Source organism: Uranotaenia lowii, chromosome 3 (genome assembly GCF_029784155.1).
Source record: "Uranotaenia lowii strain MFRU-FL chromosome 3, ASM2978415v1, whole genome shotgun sequence".
Classification (NCBI taxonomy): Eukaryota; Metazoa; Arthropoda; class Insecta; order Diptera; family Culicidae; genus Uranotaenia; species Uranotaenia lowii.
Window position 1 is genome coordinate 279,000,032 of NC_073693.1, and position 20,548 is coordinate 279,020,579.

Below are 20,548 nucleotides of genomic sequence, written 5' to 3' on the forward strand. Positions count from 1 at the left end.
GAGGTTAGAGGTATGTTCAAGCATTTGAAAAAAAGTTTTTATAATGATTCTTTATTAATCATTTGTCTTAATTGGACATTTATTCAGGTTCGGAGGAAAAACCCTGCAGCCAAAATAAGCTGGAAGCAACACCATCGTAGCAGCAGCGCGAAGCTGGTAGGGAGAAAATCGGTCTGAAGTGCAGCAGCAGCGAAAAGAAACCACAATTGGAGGATTGAAGCAACGACGACCAGCGACGAGCGGTCACTTCCTCAATATGGCCAACAACAATGCAAGCAACACCCATGCCGATGGTGCTACTCACATCATCCGGAAGGCGTTATTCGGAACATCCGGAAGGAGCTAAATATTAGAAGGTGCGGCGGTTACTTGATAAGTATGTTAAATAAAATAAAATAAATGGAATAAATTGACAAAATGTTTTTAATTAATTCTGAAAATCGAACAAAAAATTATTAATTTTTATCTTTTTATCAACACTTCACGATATGCTGTATCGTTATTTTTCTTATGAGACGATCATTCAGAAAAGATTCCACGTATGATACAGCTAGCTTCAGAGCGAATAGAAAAAAGCAAAAAAATGAATCGTTTATTTACTTAACAACCCGTTCCCTGTATCGTTATTTGTGTCTAAACGATTCCATTTCATGAAAAAACGATTAGTATAATCGTTCATTAATAATCCACAAACTATAAAGGGAATCTTTTGAGTGTCTTGGGAGGAAGATAATGGGGATCGTTATTGTATAATTGTATAATGATCCATGCGGGTTACCTATCAAACGCGGTTTCATCTTAAAATTACTTAGAACTTTCAAAAAATTGATAAAATTCAATTGGGCGAAACTTCCTGTTGATGCATTTTCGTTGGAACGTGAAGTTACGCCTATTCAAAATGGAGTGAATTTTTCTATTCGTGTAGGGCCAATAGGCTTAACTGAGTTGACCGTATGTGACAAAACGGCCTAATTAGTTTTTGCGTGTAGGATGAATGGGCGTAACTTCAAAACCAAAACAAAAACGGCCGATCAATTGGGCGAAACTTGCAGGCGTAACTAAAATCGAAAACAATAATAGGGCGAAACTCGAAAATCTCTGAAATTACGTGAAAAAAGTTAAAGTTCTTGATCACCATCGAACAATAAGAGAATATAATGCACATTTTTTGAATTTGTTGAACAAAAACTGGTCGATTTTATAAATAGGATTTGAATAGGTGTTCCGAATTTTCAAACGGGTTTTTCTCGTTTCGAGCTAACTGCTAGTTTCGCCCTTTTTAAATGTTACGCTAGATATTTTTATAATGTTAACAAGGGTAGGGATTTTTTTTAAATAATTATTTTAGTCGTTAAATAATTTTGAAACGTACTGATCATAACCATTATAACAATATTTTCCTAATGTCTTTTACATTATTTTTTTATATTAGGCTTGCGAGTCGTGTTCAAAAAAGAGAAGGAGGAAAGAAAACGTCAAAACTGGTTGATGATGTTTTTGTTTTGATTTACGTGTACAAGAACGGAATTTCGATATCGACGCAATCGGTTGAAAATTTTCTGCAAAATTTTCCATGTTTTCAGTGTTTTATGTTTTGTTTTTCGGTTTATCCTAAAGATAAACGTTTTCTCAAAGTCGGTATGGTGTCAGTTTTACATTAGACATAAATTTCGCGGCGCAAATCGTGCTTCTACGTCGGGAAAAATTGGGTACGAAACAATCTGGTGAAATTCTAAAACGCAAAGAGTGCAACAATGTCTTGGCTAAAGTTAAACGATAGTCTTAATAAAGTTAAGGGACAAATAACCAGCTTCGCCCAAGAAGTGCTGGCCGAAGGAATAGTCCGTGAGAATGAAGATGGTGAAGATGACGGACAGGAGCAAGAATCGGAACCTGGGAATCAGGTTCGGGACATTGGCCAAGCCAAACAGCGGATCAGTGAACTAACGGGACTTTGTGCGACGCAGGATCAAGAGGTAAGGCTACCGGAATTTAAACGTCACTAGATTTTGATTGTACCTACATATTTTGATTTGGATGCGTAGCAGAACAGCACAATATTTTGTTGAATTTCAAAAGCTTAGCCTTATCTATGATTTATTTTTCTAATTTAATATTTACCTAATTGAAACATATGTACATGAATAAGAAATGTGCATTTCCATAGATTCTTTAAGGAAGCCAGCCAATGATAAATGCAAACAAATGACTAACTTAATTTTCCAAAAAAGTTTCTGATCTCGTATTTTCGCCAAAATGCGTTTAAAATGTTTTCTAAGAAGTTGCGTAAAACACCAATTTCATATCAGGAAGATTGAGGTATTAAAAAACTTGAAAATGACAAAAGTGCAAAAAAAATACAAAAATGACAGAAATGACTAAAATAACAAATATGTATGACAAAACTACAAAAAAGCAAAAAGACAAAAACAGCAATATAATAGAAATGATAAAAATGACAAAATGACAAAATGATGAGAATAAAAAAAAAACAAAACTGACAAAAATTTAACAAAAATTGAATCAAGTTATAAAAATGACAAAAACGTCAAAAATGACAAAAGTGACAAAACGACACAAGAGAAAAAATGACCGAAAAAAACAGAAATGGCAAAAATAAAAAAAAATCACAGAAATGATTAAAAATTAGAAAGAGAATGAAAAAAATGACAGAGAAGAATAAATTAACAAATATGACAAAACTGACAGAATTCCAAAAATGGCAAAATCGACAAAAACGGCAAAAGGTATTGTAGAAATAGAAGAAATGATAAAAATGACCAAATAAAAAGAATAAAAGAAAAAATAACAAAAATTATAAAAATGGCAAAATTAAAAAAAAATGTCAAGAATAACAAAGAAGACAAAAATGACAAAAACGACAAAAATATCAAAAATGACAAAAACGATAAAACTGACAAAAGTGACAGAGAAAAAAACAAAAATGACAAAAATATAAAAAATGACATGAATGACAAAAAAGAAGAAAATTACAAAAATTTCAAAAATGACAAAATTGACAAACATGACATAACTGACAGAAACGATATAAAAAAAAAATAGCAAAAATGAGAAAAATTGCAAAAATGACAAAAGGGATAGAAAAAAAACAAAAACGACATAAATGACAAAAACGACGAACATGAAAAAAATTGCAAGAATGAAAAAAAAAAACATAAATGGCAAAAATGACAAAAGGGACAAAAATGACGAAAATTTCAACAATTACAAAATTGACAAAAAATGACAAAAATGACAAAACTGACAAAAAATAGCAAAAATGACAAAAATGGCAAAAATGACAGACATGACAAACATGACAAAAATGACATAAAATGACAAACATGACAAAAATGACAAAAAAGACGAAAATGACAAAAATGACAAAAATGGCAAAAATGACAAAAAGACAAAAATGGCAAAAATGACAAACATGACAAAAATGACAAAAATGACATAAAATGACAAAAATGACAAGAATTGAAAAAATGATAAAAACATAAAAAAAGAAAATAATGACCAAAATAATAAAAACGAAAAAAAGGACAAAACTGTAAAAAAAAACCATAAAAATTACAAATACATATTTCAAAAATTACAAAAATGACAAAAATGAAAAACATGACAAAAATGATCAAAATTATAGAGAATTACTGAAAACGACAGAAAATGACAGAAAATGACAGTAAATGGCAGAAAATGACAAAAATGAAAAAAAAAAATACAAAAATGACTTAAATGACAAAAATGAAAAAAGGTGCAAAAATGATAAAGATATCAAAAATATCTAAAAGACAAAAATAATAAAAAAGACAAAAATTTCAAAAATTACAAAAACTACAAAAAAAGACAAAAATGGCAAAAATGGCAAAAATGACAAAAATTACAAAAAATGGCGGAAATTACAAAATTGACAAAAATGACAAATTTGACAAAAGACAAAAAATTTCCGAGGAAAAACGGCCGATAAAATTTGAACGAATTTGCACTATAATTTTCATTGGAAAAATAATTTCGTTAAAGATATTCGTACTAAGACTTTTAAATATTTATTTCAAAAGTTAAACTTAAATCAATCAATAATATTACACATTTTATCTAAACTTTACACAAGAATAAACGCTACAATGCTACATTCTTGTAATCCAATGTTTCTAAATTTAAAGCTTTATAGAACCAAAACATATTCAATAAATAGTTGATCATGGTCGGACATCCGCATTTCGTTGACCGGAAGTGTTTTCTAGTTCAACTGCAATCGTGATTGCTTATAATCGCTCGCAACAACAACAACAACATCGACAATTTATTTCTGTCACAGACGCGTTCATCGCGTTCACAGTGATTATATTTATTTGATGTTTACATACCGGTAATTATCCGGGATCGTGATGCGAACCGGGAAAATTCATTGACCACCATCTGAGCAGCAGCGTCCGATGTATGTCTGTTCTAGATCCACCCCGCGCGCTTCCGATTCATGGCTGTGATTTGTGATGGAGAGAGCAGCTTTTTCAATGGTGGTTATTGTTTGGAAAACTGTAGAAATCGTGGAACAGTATCTATTGGGGCTCTAGAGGGCTTTTAGTACCTTTGCATGTTTATCTGCAGCAATGTGCTTCTCACGACCGACATGCGTCCCAAGGTTTAGATTATTAATTATATTTTTATGATAGGTCCATGGGTTTTCTATGGCAGTTCAAAATGTTGTATTTAGTATTGAATAAGCTGTAACTTTATCTTATATATTATTTTATTCTTCGAAATGATCAAAACGATGGAACGTTGATGGTATTTGTATTTCTGTAACGAATTTAGGTTTAGAATAGGCTTGCCAGATACTTTCAGAAAAAAGCGGGACATTTCACGACAAAAAAGCGGGACACTCCCGAAAAAAGCGGGACATTTAAGAAAGTCTTAAAAAAAAGCTTAATTGTATTGTCAAACTTATACGTATAACATCAGCCAAAGTTATTCTTAGAAAGTACACTAAGGTTTTTTTTAACGCGGATTGATTTTGCTCAGTTTTTTTTACATCACTTCTGCTTACTCGGTTTGTTTGCCATAAACACGGTTATTTTCCACGGTTCTCGCAAATAACACGATATTTGAGAGAAAATGATTCAAATCCTACATTTAAACTACGGATTTAATATCGCGTAAAAAACCTTTGTGCAGTATTGAATATATTTTAAATTTGTTTTTAAAATTTTTAAACTCAAGAAAACTTCCATCATTGTATACAATTAAGTCGAAAAAAGTGGTATAAAAAGGCTATTTAACTAAGATTAGGTCAAAAAATTAAGGTCTATATTTATTTGGGAGCAACTTAAACATTTTTTTCTTCATACCAAAGTTATTTACATTGCATTTGTCCAACGTGCTCCAAGAACGCTTATCTGAATGATAATTTTATTGTAACTTTGAATAGTCCAGTATTGTCTTATGTAAACTCTGAAACATTGACGCTTATTTTGAGAAAAAAAACCTATTCGAAAGATTTTTTGTGTTGAACCAATGAATTGAAATTGAGGATAAAGTTTGATTTTTTCCAGTGTAAGTCAGTGAATTTCGTAAAAGTTTTCCATGAAAAAAAGCGGGACATTTCGAGGAAAAAGCGGGACGGCGGGACATCCAACAAAAAAGTGGGACATGTCCCGCTTTTGCGGGACGGATGGCAACCCAAGTTTAGAATCATTTCATAGTTCGAAATTGGTAACGGAAGCACAGAACTTATGTTTCTAGAATTGTGCTGTAAATAACACAGATAATCTTATAATCTCTCCTCAAGGCCAAATTAAAGGGGGAAGCAATGGGAGGGGGGGTCTGATCTGGTATTTTTATCCTTCAACAGATTTTGGATTGCAATTCTTGTTTTGAATTTATATTCTTCATTCAAATATTTATTTCTAGCTTCAATGTATGAGTCTACATTAAGCATTGAGGTCATTCAGGTTTTAGATTGAAGCTGAATTGAAATTCGTTTCAACAAATGAGTTTTTTTTTTGGATAGTTTGCTAGTTATTCTTCGCGGCTCTCATCTTTTGGTAAAACTGCGCTGATATTGCATTTACTTCTCTGCAGGATGTCATGAGAAGCTGGTTGAAAATCTGATATCCAAATATACTTTTTTTTCCTTTTTTATAGGAATTAAACCCATTAAAAAATAAAATTCTTCCTCGCTCCAAATTTACTTTCTCTGGCTCTACAGCTTAAATTATTAAATCATATCTTCAAGGACGGATTCGATCAGTTTTAAGAGATGATTGTTTTTCGAACTTAATTCCTATTGAGTCAGGAGTACCTCAAGGATCGATTTTGGGGCCAATGCTGTTTTTCTCTCTTTATAAACGATCTATCTATATTGAAATACTGCAGCGTTCAGATGTTTGCTGTTGATGTACAAATATACTTCTGTTCTCACAATTCGTTATCAATGGAAGTTGTTAAATCACGACTTAGAAAAAAATCAATCAATGGTGTTATCAGAAACTACTAACCCAGCTAAAGCCAAGGCTCTGTGCTTGAATAGATCCAATAGAACGCTTTATCGGGCAAATTTTTATATTGTTTTCACCGACTCTGCTGAAAATCGTACAACAACAGGCAAATCAATAAACAATTCGGCGAAATGTATGGATCTTTGAATCAGTTGAATTTTACCACGAGGCATCTTGACATTGAAACTAAACTGAAAGCCGGTATTTTATTTAAAAAAATATTGTTTTTAAATTCGATAAAATTCTTCGAAAATTCAAACAGTTGAAAGAGCAAATGTCATACTGTATGGGAATTGTATCATCTTGTGTATTCGAGATTTTCTCAATTGTCCGTTCTAAAATAACTCGATTTTTCGATTTTGTGCAATGTAGATGTCACACAAGTTTGTTGCATACAAGCTCCCCGCGATGTTTCAACTCCAAATGACAAAAGAAGGCTTCAATTGAATCAAAGCAATCGAGCAATTCACTTTAATTCAATCACCGTATAAAAATGTTCAAATACCGATATTTGCGACAGCAACTCATTATCTTCTTCAGTAAGTTTTCGGTTGATAACACTGTGGCTTTTTCAGAACAATTTCAATAAAAAAAATCGATCGGGGAGTTTAGTACAGCTTTTTTTAAAGATTGAATACCTAGTAGCTTTCTTCACTCAACTCAAAACTAAATTCTGTCTGGGATGGAAATTATCAGAGAGAATACACCTTTATTTATTATCGTGCTTTTGTTAATTTGCTACAGTGCTGTCAGTTTTTTAAAGGACAATTCTAGAATATTTTTTCTGTTATTTTCAAATTTTCTTCGAAGTTTGACATTTTTGTCAAAAGGTTTGATCACTTATAATTTTGTCACAATTTTTGAAATTATTAGTTATTTTTGAAGGAATGTTTGTGCATGTAAGCTAAAAAGTGTAGAACTTGATTTTTTGAGGATCAATTATATTATTGATAGTTGGAAAGTTTGGTTCGGCCCCCGGTCGATTTTTCCCTGAACAGTGCGTTTGATAAAAGAAATTTCCTCTATGAATTAGAAAGCAAATCTTTCGATTGCTTCGATTTGGTAGAATTATTTAACCAAGTAGGCCTACAACACATATTTAACATATTTATTAAAACATGATTTCAAATTAGTTCCGGCCTTATGATGATTTTATTTATTCCAATTGTTCAGTGAGTTCAATGAACAGACTCTGTGTTGCACGGAATTCATGCGTTCGTTATGTTTACAAGTTTTCTAGATATTCAAATGTTTCCCACCTAGAAAGCATTCTACATAAATAACTTTACAAATACAGAAATAGCAAAATCGTTCAATGTGGCTAAATCAACCGTTACCAAAGTAATAAAAGTGTTCGGGGAACGTATTTCGACAACTAGAAAGCAGCACTTTCAAGCGAAACTTCAATCTCTCCGTTCGAGATGTCGCCAATAAGTTGGGAATAGCGTCTACAACCGTACATGAAGCTTAAAAATGATCCGGACTATCGACTTGTAAGAAGGTAGTGACTGCTAATCGCAATGAAAAGCAAAGATTTTCGAAGCTGTATACGACATTGTTGACAAAGTTTGATTGCGTGGTAGTGGACGTCAAAACCCACGCCAAGGCAGACTTCAGACAGCCTCCGGGACAAGAGTTTTATACAGTAATCGGATGAGGAAAGGTGGCAGACATTTTCAAGCATATTAAACTAACGAAGTTTGTCAAGAAATATCTCGTTTGGGAAGCTATCTGTACCTGAGGCTCGTAAAGCGACATTTTCGATGCAGCCAGGACCGTCAACCAGGAAATTTACGTAAAAGAGTGTCTTCAAAAGCGTTTGCTGTCTTTCCTGAAGAAACATGACTTGTCCGTGCTGTTTTGGCTGGATTATGCATCCTATAATTATGAAAAAAGGCCATGGAGTGGTATGCCGCTAACAACATTCAGATTGTGCCCAAGGATAAGAACCCTCCCAACACACCAAATCTTCTCCCAATCGAAAAATATTGGACGACAGTTAAGCAAATTCGTAAGAAGAACCAAAAAACTGAAATCAGCGAGAAGCAGTTCAAAGCAAACTGACGTTCTTTGCCAAAAAAAGTGAATAACGTGACTGTACAAAATCTGATAGCAGGCATCAAACGAAAGTCTCGCCAATTTCGACATGAATCTTAACTGAGTATTTTTTACACCTTTTATACTTCTTTTATTACTTTTTAACTTCAAAAAGAAAGATGCTTAGATTTTTTTAACAAACAAATAATCGATTTACACGCAATTTAGTTTGACCTCTTTTTGACCCCAACATCCTTTATTATTAGTATTAGTTTTGTGCTTTTTTATTTTGGATATTATCTGGTGAGATTCATATAGTCATACCTTCATAGAAGTAGATTGTAAATCTTACAAAAATAATCATTCGATAGCCTGTTTCCAGCATTGTTTCCAGTGTAGCTGACCAAAGTTTCCCTAACAGAATTTAGATTCACCAAATAGAAGAATGGTGCCTGTTGTTGTTACTAGCCAGGCTTGCGGCAACAAGTGGTCGGGGAAGGTTTCCGTCGAATGTGTGTGATTCTCACGTCCCTGGATTCGGTTTACGTTTTTCTCTGTCTTCAATCAACAGGTAGAACAACAGTTGTTCTAAGATAGGTTTAATTTGAAAGGTCGGTTCGCTTTTGATGGAACTTTAGCTTTGTTAAAAAAATAAAGATTTTATAATACCATGAAACAGTTAAAACTAAATTTTAATTTTTAAAACTAAACTAAAACTAAATTTTTAATTTTAAAGTTTTTAATTTAAAAAAAAGAAGCAAAATTACTCAACAGCTATATCGATTCATTGTTCTAAAATTTTATCTCAACCTAGTAAGTTCGAATTTTCTTCTTCATTTGCTGTTACAAGTGGTGATTTTTCCAACAGAGCTCAAGTGCTACGTTCTATTCTCATGTGAACTTAAAAGATAAGCGTTTTTATCGCCCCAAAAGCAACAGTATTCAGCCAGCCTACCCTACAGTTTTGTGGGCTTCGGTTAAGATATGTACCTACGTGGTAGAAAAACCAGGGTCTGTCGAACATACGTGGTAAATTTGTACAGGTGTACAGTACCGGCACTGAAATGTAGCCAGCCAAGCCACCCGCACACGAGTTTTCTTTCCCCCCCGCCTGGCCAGCCGCTTACGATTCGCCTCCCCCTGATTCCACTCCTGATATCTCGCGAGCGCATGGGCGACACATTTTCTCCTATGATACTTGCTGTAGTTACAGACCTGATAATCGTCCCCATTTTGTTCACTGAATTTTTCAGCGGTTTTCAGAATGTCTATTTCGACAATTCTGAGGTTGATTGAAATGACACATTAACAAAAAAAATTAAACGTTTGATTTAAACTAAGGAATAAATTAGTAAGGTCGGATTTTTTTAAAAATCACCATCGAAGGAATACAGCTTGAGAATCAGTGATGAAACATTTGATAAATTATGGCCTTGCTTTGGTTGTATTTTCCCTCTCTGATGCATTGAAGGGTGGCTCAGAAAGGGGGGATGTTTGTGAGTTCTTTTGCACGCCGCCTACCCGCCTATATTTTAGGGCGTAATTTTCCTTCAATTGTGGGCTGAAACTGCGTTCGGAACAGGCGGAAAGTTTGACGAATGACAATTATTTTCTCGGATTATCGAAAATTAGCTATATCGGGCTCTTTAACTTGTTCCATGTATTTCTTCTACAGTGATTATTTTGTGATTGAACTGAAAGTTAACTCTTAGATTTCTTTTTACAATTTTCAAATATTTATAATTAAATTGTCTTACAATTTATTCCCAAGTTATAATCTTGGCGAAACAATCACTAAACGTACTCCACGCTATTCATTAAGTGCATGGAAATTTTAATAAATAAAATGCTAGCGTTGAATTATTTCATTTTACTTACCTTCAAGCATAACTTTCTCGAATAAATGGCACATCATATGAGATGTGTTGATGGGACTTTGAATTCTATTGAATATTTTTTCAAAAAATTATTTCTATTATTTCTAGCACATTTGGCTGTAGGAACATATTTGAACTATATTCTGAAACATTTTCTTAAGCTATCGTTTGTAAAATTTTAATAGAGATTCTGGGAAAATGTGTTCGGTGACTGATTTTTTTACATGGCGATTCATAAGCGAGTCATAAATTTAGTTGCAGTCATTAAAGCATGGATCACTACAGATCTGGACGCATTAAAACGGGTCTATCTCGGAGCTATGTAAACGAGATAAAAATGCTTTGTACTCAAAATGTAGGTTTTTTTTATTGCACTTTAAACGAATAATAATAAAAAAAATATTCCGATGTGGTTTTGATGAAATTTCGAACTTTTCGTCGAATACCACTCATCATAGTTTGGACACCCTACCTCAGCGCCCATTTTGTTCCACCATCTATGTTGCATCCCGAGTCGTCCTACCATTCTTCTTCATCTTCTTCTTGACAATTGCCCAATATTTTTCAATAGGGCGGAGAAACACTTTCTTGCAAACTTATCGGCAAAACAAATTTGAAATCGCCGGGGACATCACCCCGACCAGAAGCTTCATAAAAAAAATTTCCTGGAAGCTTCCCAAAATCCATCTTCACGTACGTTTCGTTATCCACGAGGATGCATACGTCTTCGTTGTATAACTTCCGGGCACGTCCTTTGGCTAATACATTCTGCTTCAATGTCCGGTTTGGTTGCTCACTAGCCCGCAGACGAATCCTTCTGACGGTGCACCGGTCGGCATTGAATTTCTTGGCGATGTCATAGTCTAATTACCCTGGGTTTGCCTTGATCGTTCTCAACACCTCCAAATGCAGTTTCTGATCCTTAGTTCCACTACGACGCTTGATATGAACCTGTCGATCGATTTTATGTATCTCATGGAAACGTTTGAGAACGCTGCATACGGTCGATTTTCAATGATTTCGCGAATCGTAATGAGATTTTCGTCACTGATAGAGAAAATATTGCAAAACAAAGTACTGTCAAAATAACTGAAAACGACCAAAAATTGATTAAAATTTATTATTTAGGGGAGATAAGGTATAATGACCTCCTTAAGGAAGACGCTTATTTAACCATAGAAAACAGTTATAAAATGTGACTTAAATCATTGTTTCGTGTTCAGACACTAAAAAAGTATATTTCCTAACTGGCTGATACTTGAAAAAGTAGATAAAAACGTTTAAAAATGCATTGGAAAATGTTTTGCCGAAAGCTGAAAATCAGTCGCTGTAGAGGCGTAATGAGAATCTCCACTGGGGCACTACACGCACCATTAATCGGGGAACGATGAGCGTTTCCTGCCGTAGATTCTAGTAGCGAATTCAACTCGATGAAGTCAACTTACCTATTGGTAAGGTGTCGGAGAAATAATCAGTGGACTCGAGTTCGATTCCTGGTCGAGGTGATTTTTTTTCATTTATTATTCATGATCGATGTATTTTGCACTAAACGGTGAGTCGTAAATCCATCAAACAAAGCAATAACAGAAAAAATGTACGTCTGTTAGTAGAATACGAGCAATTCACACATACTCATACAGTATGTTTCTGGTACTTTGTGTGGTGGATGATGCTACTAGCCGTTTAACGTAACAATCAAAATAATCGAACATGAATGGTAAATGAAAAAAAAATCTCCTCGAACATTAATCGAACTCGAGTTTTATTGATTACCTCTCCGACATCTAATCAATAGGCCAAACCGTCAGATTTGAACTGGTGAAGTTGTAGCTCTATCATTCTGTTGACTACATCGAGTTGAATTCGCTACTAGATGCTACTGCAGAAAGCGCTCATCGTGCCCCGATTAATTGTGCTCTGTTCGCCCCGTGTCAATAAATTAAAGTAAAAACGCGTTTTAAAATGATTAAAGCGGAAAATCAAAAAAATAATTATGGTGAAAATTGAGGAACATGATGTTGCAGTTCGTACATTATAGATTAAGATGATTCAAAGATCATTAAAGCTTATTTCCTGGTGCTTGAAAAATTATAATATTTCCGTCACTTGAGAACCTAGATGTTTTTGTTTAAATATTTCTGTAAAGTTGCCAAGATCGTACAGGATCTGTATTACAATATCGAACCTACAACGTGTAGGAGATGATAAAGATAAATATAAGAAAAATAACAAAACATCAAAAATGACCTAACTGAGAAAAATATCAAAAAACTAAAAGTCTCAAAATGACGAAAGTGACAACAAAACGAATACAACGAAAATGTCAAAAATTACAAAACTGAAAAAATGGTGAGATTGCAAAACTGTGCAAACGCTTTAGGTCTAAAGGCCTAAAGTTTAGGGAATCATTCAATGGGTATTTTCTTTGGAAAATTTGCATAGCTATAGGTACACTGAACCAAATCGGGCTATAAAATTCATTAAATTATTTTAATAGCTTTTATTTTAGGAAGGTGGATTTAAAAGTACTAGAAAATCTAATGAATGCTATGATAAAATCCAATAGATTGTACCATTATTTTTTGGCTATTATGTACCTAGTATAAAGTAATAAAAAATCTAATAACTTTTATACGTTCGTTCTGCAATACTACGCCAAATTGATTGTATCTGAAAAGCTAATAAATTTCATAAATATGAATCGGTATAGTTTTTAGAAGGTGTGGTTTGCATTCAGAACAAATTATTTTCGGGCCAGGCTGTGAAATTTTAAAGAAAAACCGCTGTTCGTTAAAATTGTTCTATATTTGTTTTGAGATCGGATTATATCATCATCATGGAAAATGGGAAAAGCACGAAAAATTTACGATTTTTGGAACAGGTATGTAAGCAAAAGTTCTCATTATTTTTCCAATTATTAAAATGCTTCGTATCGCTTATTTCCAACAGGAACAAATGTATTTCGATGGTGTGAACGACCCAACCTGAAGAAACGAGGAAATGTTCTTCCGGAGGGAGCTTCACCTGAACTAAATGTTCAAGATTTTCGTAGAGCCTCAGGTAAGAATACTGAATATTTGTCTTTATAAATCATATTCAACAATTTTATTTAGTATGAATATTTCTTTTATTTTTATTTAAGGTAATTAATTTCTGCCCTCGGAAGGCCCTTGAATCTCCAACCCAATTACCCGGCCAGGGTGCATCAAGTGGCAATTTCAATCGGTAACGGTGGATTAGCAGCAGGTTCCACCATTTGAAAAAAGTAATGTCGACCACTTTCAGCTGGATGAGAAGTTTGAACCATATATATTTACAAACGTCAGCCAGACCTACATAATTCATCAATAAAAACAATCTAAACTTTAATCACGCACGATATATCATTTATACGAAATCCGAATAAAAAAAACGAAAACATTTATTTCACTGCACTGAACTGTGAATGAAATCAAATTGACAAACTATTACATCCATTGGAATTTCCAATAAATATTATCAGAACAAAAATCTATACATTTCAAGTTGTGAATACATTCGTAAAAAGTATTGGATTTTCCTTTAGTGCAAAATCACTAAAAAATCTGATAGAGCTTATAGCCAGATTTCGGTCAGTGTAGTTGAAAGTGTATTGTTTACACTGTTATAAAAAAAATTCAGATGAAGATAGAGCGGAATCTCTGTATATTGGAATCATGATAACTTTTTCATAAAACTATCCTTCTGCTATATGATGCACTAGACCGCTGCAAGCTTTGTATGGAAATTTCAAAATTGTACACCTCTTATAACTTTTTTTTGATTGTTTTTGCTGCCAGAAATAACAATACAATTTTTTGAAGTGCATGAAGAGCATCCAGTCCTGAATTAGCGCAACGAGTTTTAATTTTGTAGGAAAATTTGTATGGGAAAACAAAATTTTTCATTCAAAAATCGCCAGAATGGTACTAAAAGTTCCAAAAAATTCAACTTTGGATTAAAAAAATTGCCTGATTCGTGCAGTGCAATTCATGGGAACAAAGCACACACCTAACTTGTACCCCTGAGAAGTTATTCCATGTTATACAAAATTTTTGTTTTCAAAATTATTTTTTTCAATTTTGACGTTTTTGTCTGATTATTTGAAAGCTGTGTAGCTGTGGGATAAAATGAAAAAAATCTTTTCATTTCATTCCAAACTTGAATCATGGTTTTCGAAACTCATTTCCGTATTCAATAATTCGATAAAATTATAAAACCATCCCGCGTTTTTGTTTCATGTTCAGATATTAAATTCTTTAACTTTATTCTTAACTTAATTTCACCTCATTCCGACCGTCCGGTTATACGTGATGGTGTTACAAAGAAAACGCCTCCATTTTTATATATAAGATAACATTTGAGTAATGCTTCTGAATGTAATACATTCGCGCAAGAGATAAAACGAGATTCCTCCGCATGGGTTAAAACTATCAAAATGACTATTTCGTTGAAGAATTAAAATTAAAGCGTCCATTTCCCGGCCATTTAAGGGTTCCCGAGGATGCCCCCGTGGTGAGGTTCTATCACCGTTGTTGTGGACGACATCCTAAACAAACTTGTTATTATGGGATTCGAAGTTATTGGCTTTGCGGACGACATTGTCATAATAGTTCGGGGAAAACATGAGAATGTGTTGTCAAACAGAATGCAATCTGCACTAAACTACGCACTATTCTGGTTCAGGGAAAAAGGACAGAACATTAACCCTTCCAAAACTACTGTGATAGCATTCACTATGAGACGAAAAACTACACTAAAACCTCTAACAATAGACGGGGAAGTGCTAAACTTCGAATCACAGGTAAAATATTTAGGCATCATGAAACAAAAACGCAGGATGGTTTTATAATTTTATCGAATTATTGAATATGGAAATGAGTTTCGAAAACCATTATTCAAGTTTGGAATGAAATGAAAAGATTTTTTTCATTTTATCCCACAGCGACACAGCTTTCAAATAATCAGACAAAAACGTCAAAATTAAAAAAAAAAAAATTTTGAAAACAAAAATTTTGTATAACATTCAAAGCTATCCTGGAATCCGCAGATAGAGCATGTAATAGCCAAGGCTACAACAGCTCTATGGGTTTGCCTCAAAGGAGTAGGGAAAAAATGGGGACTAAGCCGAAAATTATCCATTGGATATTTACAGCTATAATAAGACCTAAAATCTTTTATGCTTCTTTAGTATGGTGGACCAAAACTGTGCAAGTTACGGCCCGGAAGAAACTAGCGAAGCTTCAAAGAATAGCAACCTTAGCTATAACTGGCGCCATGCGAAGCACATCAAACGAGGCTCTGAATGCACTTCTAAATATCCTGCCACTACATCAATTTATTGAGTTAGAGGCAGAACTTAGTGCCTTGAGACTCTCCAAAAACAAAACTCTCTATGAGGGGGATCTTACTGGACACCTAAAAATCCTAAAGATATTTGAAATAAACTCACTTATTGTAAAGAACGATGACTGGATGGAACCCGTTTTCAATCTAGACATACCATACAATGTAACTATCAATGATAGGGACGTGTGGGAGTCAGGTGGCCTGCGGTTTCTTCCGGATCAATAAAATTCTTTACTGATGGGTAATAAATGGATAATAAAACTGGGGCAGGGGTGTTCGGACCTAGACTCAGGATCCCAATTCCTGCAAGTTAGTGGAAAGCTATTTCCAGAACCGCAAGCTACTATACATGACGAAGGATATCAGGAAATGGATGTTACAGCTGGAGTACCGCAAGGGTCGATACTGGGCCCTGTTCTGTGGAATATTACGTATGATGAGGTGCTGACATTGAGCCTGCCAGAGGGAGTAAAGTTGGTTGGCTTCGCGGACGACGTCGTGCTACTAGCGACGGGTTACTCAACAGAAATCGTTCAGCTAAGAGCTTCAGAAGCTGTAGAAGCGGTAGAGAGGTGGATGCACTCCAAAAGTTTACAGTTGGCTCACCACAAAACCGAGATGGTCCTGATATCAAACCTGACTTCCCGCAAACATGCAGGAGTACTGTTGGATCATGTACTAACGAATTTATGCGTGAGCTTAAATATTTGGGTGTGATGATTGACGACCGGCTCAGCTTTACACCACCACGTTGAGTATGTATGCAAGAAGGCGGCAACAGCAACGACCGCACTCACGAGGATAATGGCGAACAACTCGGGATCCGAAGTATTCAGCGAAGGATTATTTCGAGTGTAGTTTCGTCAATCCTTCGGTATGGAGGGGCGGCCTGGAAATCTGGTCTTAACATCCAGTGTAACCAGCAGAAGCTCATCAGTGTACAGAGGCGAATGAATTTTCGGGTCATCAGTACATACCGCACCGTTTCGTCGGAGGCTGCATGCGTTGTAGCGGGAGTCATGCCCATCCCGGTTTTGTTGGTGGAGGACTTCTATTGCTACGAAAATAGAGGCACGCAAAACGTGAGAACACGAGCCACAGATAGCTCCATGCCCAACTGGTAGCAGCTGTGGGACAGCTCAGAAAGAGGAAGGTGGACCCATTGTTTGATCCCAAACATCAAGGAGTGGATGGAGAGAAAGCATGGCAAAGTGGATTTCTACATGACGCAATTCCTGACTGGTCATGGCTGCTTCATGAAGTATCACCACAGGCTCGCCAGTCTGCCTAATATGCGGTGACGTGGACGAGACACCCGAACACGTGGTATTCTTTCTTCCAAGATTTGAGGAAGAACGTGCCAACATATTCGCCGCCTGCGGACCAGAAACGACAGCGGACAACATGTTGCAGAAGATATGTGATGACATCAACACATGGCAGGCAGTCGGTGATGGGCTCGCCCGGATGATGACTGCTTTACAAAGGAGTTGGAGACTGACGCAAATTGCAATTGACGTAGGATAACGTAGGTTAACTTTACTAAGCTTAAAGAGTCCGAAGCTATGAAATGAACTACGCAATGAACTTCGAATTTTCCGAATTTCGGAGAGTATTGTTGCACTAAGAAATCTGGAGTATTTTTATTCTGGGTTCCAGGCCACTGCGGTATCCTAGGGAACAAAGAAGCAGACCAGCTAGCTAGGGAAGGATCCCAGGGCCTGTTAATTGGACCTGAACCTTTCTGCGGAGTATCGAGGAGTACCTTGAATATGGAACTCAAGAACTGGGAAAGCACCACTATTGTCTCCAATTGGAGAACAGTAGCGGGAGCAGCTCAGGCGAAAAGATTCATTGAACCAAGCGCACGACTCTCCAAAACATGTTGAACTTAAGTAAGCACGAGTTAAGTACTTACACTGGTCTCTTGACAGGACACTGTCCAACAGAACAGCATCTCAAAAGGATAAACATTATTCTAAACAATGACTGTCGGTTCTGCGGGTTTGAAAAAGAAACTGCAGAGAGCATTTTTTATGCAACTGCTGCGCCCTCCTTAATAGGAGAGAGCGTGTTCTTGGGGCAAAGTTAATAAGCGCACAAGATATATGGTTGCATATCGCTGGGTTGCCAGGTGCCCAGATTTGTCTGTTAGACCAAGACTTTTGACCCTTCGGCCAGATATTGGTCGGACACAGATTTTGCCCAGATTTAGCTGAGAGTGCACAGTTTTTATAGACTTTGAGAAATTGAGTGATGAAATCAATATTCATGCATCGGATTTGATCCGTAAGTGCCAGATAAGACGGAAATCTCACTTGTATTCATTGGTATTTGACCAATCATTCATTAAACGATTCTTTTTACCAATACCACAGGATAACCTAGGATCGTAAATAAGGATCGATCAACTAGGGAATTAGCTACAGCGTTTTTGTCATGACACAGTTTGATATGGGACATCCTTTATGACAAAAACTACAATGTCCTAACGTTTTAACGTCCGATGTTCACTTCATTCGTACTCGTTCGTTCCCTTATTGAATAAGTCGGAGGTAAAAGTATTGTTTATTTTTTGTATACCTATCGCCCCAGTTTCATTAAAAATGAACACTGTAATGGAAGAAAATAATAATTCGATAATATTTTAATTAAAATTTCTAATTATACCTGATTTCATTACCTTTACCTCGATAAAAAAAATCCTATATATAAGAATCCAAACATCGCCATTAATACCAGCTCGTATATGTTATTCTCCGTTACAGATTGCAACACTTCGCAAACAAATTGCAGAATATCAGCAACAGCTCCAGAACCAATCGGCAGTGAAACATTTGCCGTCACCATCGCCATTGCCGCCGCCACCAGCCGGAGAGTCTTCCACTACCGGTTTCAAGCTAGGGGTAAGATATGGGCGCAAACCAGCCTTATCAGGAGTATTAAATGTGTATAAACAAACGTGGTGTATGTTTGCTCGAGGACGGTACCGAGAATTTCCGACCACACATCCTCCTAACTGCCTAACCTATGTACGTAGTGCAGCATATTTAATGTTTGAACGTTAAGTTTTGTTGGAAGGCAGAAGAAGAAGAAGACCAATCTAGAACCAAAAGGTGTTCTCGCGCGGTAGATTTCAACATCGACGAACGCGCAAAATGGTTCGCTTTTTATCAATCATGCGCCGCATGGAAGCCCATGGGAACCGTTTATGGGAACACCGTTCCGTTCGGGCCAGACCACAGGATATATGGTCGGTGCGCAATGGGCTTGCGCGCTATCAGCTCTCCGCCATGTTGCGAGTGACGATTTGGCAGCGGCTTGTAGTGTGCCCATAAATCGTTACACATTTTTCCAACTGACACACTTGTCTTTGATAAGAGTTTCCCACCATCACGTTACGTTGGCACCTCATAATTGCAACCGCAAAAAGAGAGAAAGAGGAAAAGTTGGTATACTTATTTAAATACACGCCTAAGCGTATGATACTGATTGGAATTTTGTTCTGAACATTCGAAATGGGCCTACCTAAAGGGCAACGAATGCATTGTCGTAATATTAGATAAATGTTTTCTACTCCGATGGACTGAATTGATTTCTGAATTTCTCACGCAACGCTAAGACTTTTTTCGAACTTGATATCTGATTGTGATGGCTTGATTGGCTATACTAAAGCAAAATGATAACCCGACTTCTTTGCTTGTATTTTCGAATGTTTGAACAATGATTGTTGGGACTAGTTTCGACGGGGTGCGTCGAACATATTTTACGAGATTCAAATACATAAATGAATGTTCGTATGTGATAAGCAGGGTGTGATAGTTCCGAATACGATTTTGGATAATCTTTTTGGCTCTCGGAACACCCGCAGAATGGCAATAGCGTGCACATCCGCACGGGTCCGCATGAAGTGCTCCTTAAATATTGGTCCCGAAGCGATAAGCTGATGTGTAAAGATCGATAAAATTTTACGCATATAAGTATTTCCAACATGTTCCAACACCGAACTACTTTCAAGTAGTCTATCTTGCATTCTGGTTGATTCTTTAGATTAGTATTTCCAAGTGCTCAAGATTTTGTATGTACAAAATTACACAGTAATTACATTGTAAAGGATAAAAGAATTTCAATTTCAGATAGACTTTTTTTATGAGTACCACAAGTTGTTTTCGGCGTTTAGATTTTTTGTTTCCAATCAACGGTCGTTGTTTTGAAAAAAGTAAACCGTTGATAAAAGGTATCGATTTTTCCGATAACTGTCAACTCCCCCTTGTTTTCGGTTGGAAAGCTTTACAAATCTCTCTAAAGTAAGACATCACCTCCGATAAGGATGATAACATTTACCATTAAATCCGTATTCAACATCTGCCAGGAAAAACTGTGCTACCTCTTGTTTACACACATACTGGCACATACAGACATATGGACGCGCGATGATCCTGACAGGGCGGGAGAAGGTACAAAGCCAACCCTTTGCGGAAAATTTCTGACGTCGCAGGAAAAAAGATATAAATAGGAAAACCACCTGCGCTAATTACACATTCAGTTCAGGTGAGCAAGTCAAATCATCGCGTTACAGCAGATCAGAAAAGAAGTCGATAAAGTGTTAAGTAGTTAATGTTCTTTTTTCTTGTACGTTTTCCTTTTTTAACAACTTCTTTAACATGTGTTTCACCTTTCCAAAAAATTGAATGGAATTGTGTCAAGTTGAATAGAATACCGAAAACATCTGTGTCATTACTAGATGTTGTCAAGTGAGCAAAATGG

General features: G+C 35.7%; 1 protein-coding gene across 1 annotated transcript; it reads left to right on the top strand.

Moving 5' to 3' along the window:
- Positions 1-1,516: 1,516 nt before the first annotated feature.
- LOC129753483 (uncharacterized) lies at positions 1,517-19,745 on the top strand. The gene is made up of 3 exons (XM_055749300.1): positions 1,517-1,976; positions 18,550-18,687; positions 19,653-19,745. Exons 1-3 carry the CDS (start codon positions 1,755-1,757, stop codon positions 19,743-19,745), a joined length of 453 nt encoding a protein of 150 aa, XP_055605275.1. The 5' UTR covers positions 1,517-1,754.
- Positions 19,746-20,548: the final 803 nt, after the last annotated feature.